We start from the raw sequence: 8,720 nt of genomic DNA, 5'->3' as shown, positions 1-8,720 counted from the left end.
GCACTTGTATGACAGGTGCATGTAATTTCAATTCTGTATCTAATTTTTTACAGCAGGGCCGGCCTGCTCCCAGCAAGAGTAACTGCGAGGGGTTGCGGTGTTCAGGCACCACCAACAACCAAGTCCCAATTTTTCTGCACCTGTATGACAAGTACATGCGATTTCAAATTTCCAGACCCGAAGGGACTGGGGGGGGACCCTACACCGTTTTTTTTTTTTTTCTTTTTTTTTATCTGTAATACGGGGAGCCGACAATACATTAAAGCCGCGAGCAAGTTTAAATTATATTTTTTCCTTTAGAAGTGTCAGTATTGCCGTACCAAGATCCATACATCGTACAAATGCACCACTTTGCAGGCACATTAAGGGGAGCCCCCAGGCAGGATATTTAAAGGATTTTTTCATTTTTATTTTTTCACTTTAAGCATTAAAATCACTGCTCCTTTGAAAACAATTGTTTTAAAAAGAAAATTTTGCATGGGTACATGTCCCCCAGGTCTTTACCCAGAACCCCATACATTTTTTTTTTTTTTTTTTTTGGGGCAATAACTTGCATTTAAGTCTTTAAAATTAGGACTTTTTTGATTTTTGAAAGGAGTTTAGTCATTTTTCTGGTTGTCCGTAAAAAAAAACGTGCTCCATGAGTAAATTCTCCATGTTTTCTCAGTAAAAAGTGCTGCGGGAGGTTGGCAATACTGACCCTTTAACCACTTGCCGACCGGTCACGTTGACCGTACTGTGGCAAAGTGACCTACGTTGCTGGACTCCTCCCCTTGTGGGCGGCGCACTCCCGCTGTATTCAGTCACAGTGGGAGTCGGACCAGGGGAAGAGAGGCGGTGATCACCGCCGCTCTTCCCCGATCGTCGGGGATCGAGTGTGGAAATCCGCCCGCTTGTGTAAACAAAGTGGGCGGATCTCCTAAGTGACAAACAGTGACAGATTGCAAGATTCAGCATAGCTGAACCTGCGATCTGTGCCTGTCACACAGTCCCCTCCCCCCACACACGTTAGTAAGCACCAGGCATACATTAACCCCTTAATCACCAATAAAAGTTAACCCCTTCCCTGCCAGTGTCATTTTTACAGTAACAATGCACATTTATAGCACGGATTACTGTAGTAATGTCACTGGTACCCCCAAAAGTGTCAAAAATGTCAGTCAAGGGTCCGATCTGTCTGCCTCAATGTCGCAGTCCCACAAAAAAAATCGCAGATCGCCGCTATTACTAGTTAAAAAAAAACAATAAAAATGACATCAATTTCCCGTAGTTAGTAGCTGCGATAACTTTTGAACAAACCAGTCAAAATACGCTTATTGCGATTTTTTTTTTTTTTTTTTTTTTTTTTTTTTTTTTGTTAACCAAAAATATGTAGCAGAAAACAAATTGGCCTAAAATGTTAAAACATTTTGATTTTTACATTTTTTTGGGGGGGGGGAATTTCATATAAAAAATGTGAAAAATATTGTTATTTTTTCAAAATTGTCGCTCCTTTTTTGTTTATAGCGCAAAAAGTAAAAATCGCACAGGTGATCAAGTACCACCAAAAGAAAGCTCTATTTGTGGGGAAAAAATAACATACATTTAATTTGGGTACAGCGTCGCACAACCGCGCAATTGTCCGTTAAAATAATGCAGTGCCGAATCGCAAAATATGGCCTGCTCAGGAATGGGGTAAAATCTTCCGGTCTTAAAGCGGTTAAAAATACGCTCATTGAGAATTTTTTTTTCAAAGACATGTAGCTAAATACATTTTGGCCTAAATATATGACAAAAATTTAATATATTGGATATTTTTTAACTGTCAAAGTAAAAAAATATTGTTATTTTTTCAAAATTGTCGCTTTTTTTATTAATATCGCAAAAAATGAAAATCGCACAGGTGATCAAATACCCCCAAAAGAAAGCTCTGTTTGTGGGGGGAAAAAAGGACGTAAATTTCATTTGGGTACAGCATTGCATGACCGCGCAATTGTCAGTTAAAGTCGCACAGTGCCGAATTGCAAAAAGTGGCCTGGACGTAGGATAGCAAAATCCTCCGGTGGTAAAGTGGTTAACATTTACAGTTTGCTGCCTGTTCAGCAAACTATTCAGCTGTTGCATTATCACTGTTTAATGCTGTTTATGCAGTTAATTCTTCTAATGCTGTAAAACACTGGGGGATATCTTCCAACTGTTAACCAATATAGTATAACATTTTTCTGGTTGATTTACCATTGCACAGTTCTTTCACATTCATCTGTGGCAATAAATGTTGCTACTACTTAAACGGCTTGGTGGTGTTTTTCTAGTGTATATGTATTGCTGTGTTTGGGGGTACTTACACACACACACACACACAAAGGTGTCTGCAACTACCTTCTCATCCTAGCCAGGTGTGTCAGAGATTACAGAGCTGTTCACAGAGTGGTGGGCACAGGAACAGAGGACCTAACACATCAAGCGGCTCCTTTGGGGCTAAGTGCTACAAATGTAATATTTTAGGAACCGCGATCTATAAAATCCCATGCACTGCATGAGAAATGGCAGCCTTCATTTTGGTCTATATATATTAAATAGAAGTGCATGCGTGAACAAATTTACATCCACAATCTTACCCTAGACCAGCAATGGCAAACCTTGGCGCACCAGATGTTTTGGAACTACATGCTCCTGCACTGTAGAGGCGCATCATGGGAAATGTAGTTCCAAAACATCTGGTGCCAAAGGTTCGCCATCACTGCCCTAGACCATATGTGGGAGATTATTATATAATGGGACTTTAAATGTGCCTCAGTAGGAATATACAACAAAAAAGAGATAATACATAAGATCCTTGTTGCATTAGTTAAAAGCATTAAAAATATGCATTTTATTATACATTGTATCACATATTTGTAGTATTTTCCTATTGAGGCACATTTAAAGTCCCATTATATATTAATCTCCCACTTATGGTCAATCGAGAGATTTTGGATGTAAACTGTTTAAAATTAGAGATGGTGCCATAATGGGAATTTGGGAGGATAGGTTCATCCACATTTATTATATGCATACTGTATGTGAACTTAATGCGAGACCTATATCCAATGGTTTTTTCTTTGGAGCCTCTATGTTGCTCATAGATGCCTCTCAGTAGATACTGAATTTCTGATCATTTGAAGATTACATACAAATCACCATAACCTATATGATCCACCCATCAGAATTCATCTGTCAGACTCGGTTTACTGCAGTCAGCTAAATAGAGGACCTCCTAGGTTTCTACACTTGCGCACTGCTCCTTTCTTCTGAAAATCAACCACTTCTATATAATATAATTTACTTATGGTATTATTCATAAAACAAAGTCTTAATTTGAACATTTTGAGGTCTATCCAGAAGCTATAACTGCACATACAAAATGTACTTTTTCTATTGTATTTCTTCTTTTTTTTTTGGTTTTTTTTTACAACCTCAGTTCTGAGTAACTTCTGCTTTCCCTATATAGATCTACAAATCCTTGTTAAGATCTGCATATCTACAACATCATTGCAGGAACAAGTTAGGTAAACTCTGAGGCCAAGTCCCACATATTGAATATTAAACATATGCAATAGTTAGCTGGCATGCACTGCAGTTTCTTACATACAGGGGAAGTGGTTACATATGGTGAAACATGGCACTGAAGTCAAGGTACATTAATGCTTGTAACATTTCAGCTGCTTTACACTGCTTTACCTTAGAGCCTGCATATGTAAGAAAAAAGACCTTTGACAGGAGACTCCTAAAGAAAATAATGTAAGTATATTGTTTTTAAAAAATCCCAAGCAGCTCTCAAGAATATATTATTTGATTTATGATGGACTTTATTGCTGTCCCACAATTATAGAAATCAGTGATTGGTTTTTAGACTTGTTTTATAGGCTGTTCACACACGTGTTGCAATACTGTCCTACAGAATAGCCAGTGCTTATTTTGTAGATATCATGTTTTATGTTATGATGAGTTTATTAATACAAGTGTTGGAGGAAACGAAATGCAGAGAGTATTTTAGATACCCTCACGGTTTCATTATTGGGTTTTATTTCCATTGTACCATAATTTTTAAAAAAAAAATATTGGGCTAGTATAATGGAATGTAATACAAAGTTCAATAGCTCACATAAAAAAATGGCATTTACATTTATTAGTTGATTGTAAAATACACCAAAGTAAACTGCATAGAACTGTGATCAGGCAAAAATAAGCATTGGTGATGAACTTCTTTTGGGCGACAGGCATCCCAAGATTCTGTTTGCGCAATTTTACAGCGATTCTTTGGGTGACAATCGGACTGCTTTGGGGGTGTCATTGGATGTGACGGGATTCGCATGGGCTTCCCACGATTTGCCGTAATTCGGGATGGCGGGCAGAATTGCAGCGATTCTGCCAACAATCAGGATTCAGGAACGCCGCCAATATGTGAACAGAGCCTTAGCAATTCTGAAAATGATTTGGATTCAGTGGGGAAGTGACAATTTATGAACAGCAGTTTGTCAAGTCAGAGGATGATTGTTATCCCGCTGAATATATAGTGGAGATTTTTTTATACGCCTATATTTTTGTTTAAATATACGTAGCTGCTGATTTTCCAAACCAAACTCATCACTAGGCATGAGTGAAACTCACTGTTTTTGCTGAATTAAAGGGCACAATGAGCTTTAAATGTCTCCTGATGGTTACTTTTTATATATATATACACACACACATTAGCAGAGATCCTAGGGAGTAAGATGGTGGTTGTTACAATATGTCACATGGTATTTGCGCAGCAATTTTTCAAACACAATTTTTCAAGTGCAATTTAGAAAAAAAACCACAATATTTACTCCATTTTTTTTTTATAATGGTGAAGATGATATAATGTTGAGTAAATAGATACCTAACATGTCGCACTTTAAAATTGCTCACAATCGTGGAATGGCGTCAAACTTCGGTACTAATAAATCTCCATAGGCTGAGCTTTAAAAATTTTTACAGGTTATCAGTTTAGAGTTACAGAGGAGGTCTAGTGCTAGAACTATTGCTCTCACTCTGATTGCGGCAATACCTCATGTGTGGTCTCAACACCGTTTACATATGCGGGCGCAACCTATGGGGGGGAGCTTTACATTTTTTTTTTTTTTTGTTTGCTCTATTTTTTCTTTTACATTTTTAACATTTTGATCACTTTTATTCCTATTACAAGGAATGTAAACATCCCTTATAATAGCAATATGACAGGTCCTCTTTATGGAGAGATCTTGGGTCTAGAAGTCCCCAGATCTCTCTTCTATGCTGGAAAGCGGAAGATAAAAAAAAAAAATAATAATCGATCTCAGCAGGGCCAGACTAGGAATAAAAACCAGCCCTGGAAATAATTTCATACCAGCCCCAGTGGCTTAGCGGGGGTTGTCAGCACCCAAGGCAAGGCAAGTAATTTGTGCCCCGAACCAGCGGACATTTAGCGATCTCTAAGTCCCTACCAGTCCTACAGAATTAAAACCCCTTATGGTACATTTTAGGATTTACCACTCCTCTTTGTTCTCCTTTCTTTCCCTTTTATCTCTCTCTATCCTAATTTTTTTTCATCTCTCTCTCTCTCTCTCCCTCTCTCTCTATCTGGCTTTCTTGTTCTTTCTCTTATTCTTTTTCTCCCTTTTTCTTTGTTTATCCCCCACTTTTCCCCTCTCTTCCATGTATTCTCTCTTTTTATTCCTTCTCTTACTCCTTGTTGGGGGGGGGGGGGGCTGGGAGAGCGGCGCAGGCTCCAGGGACAGCCCAGCTGGGAGGCCATAGGCTCTAGGAACAGCCCAGCTGGCCCCTCCCTCCCTACTATCTAATACACTGCTGACCCCCCTCCCCACTATCCAATACACTGCTGACCCCACTATGTAATACACTGCTGATCCCCCCCTCCCTTCTATTTAATACAACCCCCTCTCTGCTATCTAGTACACTGCAGACCCCCCTCCCCGCTATCTAATACACTGCTGAACCCCCCCTCCCCACTATCTAATACACTGCTGGCCCCCCTCTCCAATCACTAATACACTGCTGGCCCCCTCCCCACTATCTAATACACTGCTGACCCCCCTCCCCACTATCTATATTTCACTGTTGACCCCCTCCCCACTATCTATAATTCACTGTTGACCCCCTCCCCACTATCTAATACACTGCTGACCCCCCTCCCCACTATCAAATACACTGCAGACCCCCCTCCCCACTATCTTATAAACTGCTGCCCCCCCCCCCTTCTCACTATCTAATACACTGCTACCCCCTCACCTCCCCACTTTCTAATACACTGATGGACCCCCCCTCCCCACTATCTAATACACTGCTGCCCCCTCCCCACTATCTAATACACTGCTGGCCCCCTCTTCTCACTATCTAATACACTGCTGACCCCCATTCCCACTATCTAATACACTGCAGGCCTCCCTCCCCACTATCTAATACACTGCTGATCTCCCTCCCCACTATCTAATACACTGCTGACCCCCCTCCCCACTAACTAATACACTGATGACCCCCTTCACACTATCTAATACACTGCTACCCCCTCACCTCCCCACTTTCTAATACACTGATGGACCCCCCCTCCCCACTATCTAATACACTGCTGCCCCCTCCCCACTATCTAATACACTGCTGGCCCCCTCTTCTCACTATCTAATACACTGCTGACCCCCATCCCCACTATCTAATACACTGCTGATCTCCCTCCCCACTATCTAATACACTGCGGGACCCCCTCCCCACTATCTTATACACTGCTGGCCCCCCTCTCTACTATCTAATACACTGCAGACCCCCCCCCCTTCCCACTATCTAATACACTGCAGACCCCTCCCCTCCCCACTATCTAATACACTGATGGACCCCCTCCCCACTATCTAATACACTGAAGGACCCCCCCCACCCCACTATCTAATACACTGCTGCCCCCTCCCCGCTATCTAATACACTGATGGACCCCCCCACCCCACTATCTAATACACTGCTGCCCCCTCCCCGCTATCTAATGCACTGCTGGCCCCCTCTTCTCATTATCTAATACACTGCTGCCCCCCCTCCCCACTATCTTATACACTGCTGACCCCCCTCCCCACTATCTTATACACTGCTGGCCCCCCCTTCTCACTATCTAATACACTGCTGACCCCCCCCCTTCCTACTATCTAATACACTGCTGGCCCCCCTCCCCACTAGATAATACACTGCAGACCCCCCTCCCCACTATCTAATACACTGCTGGCCCCCCTTCTCACTATCTAATACACTGCTGGCCCCCCCTTCTCACTATCTAATACACTGCTGACCCCCCTCCCCACTATCTAATACACTGCTGGCCCCCCTTCTCACTATCTAATACACTGCTGACCCCCCTCCCCACTATCTAATACACTGCTGGCCCCCCTTCCCACTGTCTAATAGACTACTGGCCCCCCTCCCCACTATCTAATACACTGCTGGCCCCCTCCCACTATCTGATACACTGCTGGCCCCCCTCCCCACTAATACACTGCTGGCCCCCCTCCCCACTATATAATACACTGCTGGCCCCCCTCCCCACTATCTAATACACTGCTGCCCCCTCCCTCCAATACAATGCTGATCCATTTATCCACCGATCCTAACCATTACAATTCTATCTATTTTCCAGCAATTGTGGCTTTTTCATGTAAACACATTCTGATTGTATCTAAACATACCCTATATTGTCAAAAGTATTGGGATACCTGCCTTTATACGCATGGATGAGTCTCGTGTGTTTCATTGGTTAAAAAAATGGTAACTTTTGTCTTTGCCAAACTAAAATAGCAATCCCAGGTGAATATGTCTTATAAATAAAATATCCTCCTCCTTTGTGCTGTAATTCATAAACTAACTGATTCTTGTTAGCAATGAATGGACTGTACGTGTTTTGGTTTTTAAATAATGGTAAGTATGTTGAGATAAAGAAGATATAGAAACCAAGAATAATTTTTGTAAGTTTGGACCAAATTAGATTGAAGTATTTTTATGACTATCTGAGCACATTGGTGAAATAAATGGTTTTGGAATACGTTTCTTCCAAAAGATTACTTTTCAGAGACTCTGAGAATCTAAGGGATAGTTGAATGTAGCATTGAAAAGTGTTCCAAAAACAAAGGACCAATCTAGAAAGACATTTTAAAAAAACACAAAAAAAAAACTAATTAGAAAACTGGTAAGTAAAAGGTCTCACAATTGGTGTATTTGGTTAGGAGTCTACTTTCAAATTAGGTTTTAGAATTATCATGGTAAATGTAATTTTGTACTTGGATGTACACCTTTCCAGGAAAAAAAAATCTAATGCTAAATTGTCTTGCGTTAACAGAATAATGAACGCGAGTAAAGACAGCTGCCCATATTTGAATACTTCTGCAATATTGGACCCTATTCAGATGGTGATATATATTCCCACGTTCATCCTGGGCTTCACGCTGAACTCGTTCTCTCTGTGGATCTTCTGCTGTTCCATGAAAAAATACACAGAATATTCTATATACTTGATTAATCTGGCAATCCTGGATTTCTTTCTTGTTCTGTCTTTACCCATAAAAATACACTTCTCCCAAGATAATATCAAGGTGAGCAATCATCTGTGTGGTTTCCTACAATCCCTCTACTTTACAAATATGTATGGCAGCATCTACACAATTATGTTCATCAGCCTGGACAGATACATAGCCATTAAGCACCCTTTCTGG

At 41.1% G+C, this 8,720-nt stretch overlaps 1 protein-coding gene across 1 annotated transcript in view; it reads left to right on the top strand.

Annotated features, from left to right (window-relative positions):
• The first annotated feature begins 8,374 nt into the window (after window positions 1-8,374).
• Window positions 8,375-8,720, top strand: part of LOC309549223 (G-protein coupled receptor 55-like) — a 184,232-nt gene continuing 183,886 nt past the window's right edge. The window contains exon 1 of the mRNA XM_082249338.1: window positions 8,375-8,600. Within this exon, the coding sequence (XP_082105464.1) occupies window positions 8,415-8,600 (186 nt within the window). The 5' untranslated portion in view covers window positions 8,375-8,414. The remainder of the gene's footprint in view (window positions 8,601-8,720) is intronic.

This window comes from Pelophylax lessonae (assembly GCF_965119305.1).
Source record: "Pelophylax lessonae genome assembly, chromosome: 3".
Taxonomy (NCBI): domain Eukaryota; kingdom Metazoa; phylum Chordata; class Amphibia; order Anura; family Ranidae; genus Pelophylax; species Pelophylax lessonae.
Note: the sequence above shows the minus strand (reverse complement) of the source record. Positions and strands in the feature narration are given on the sequence as shown.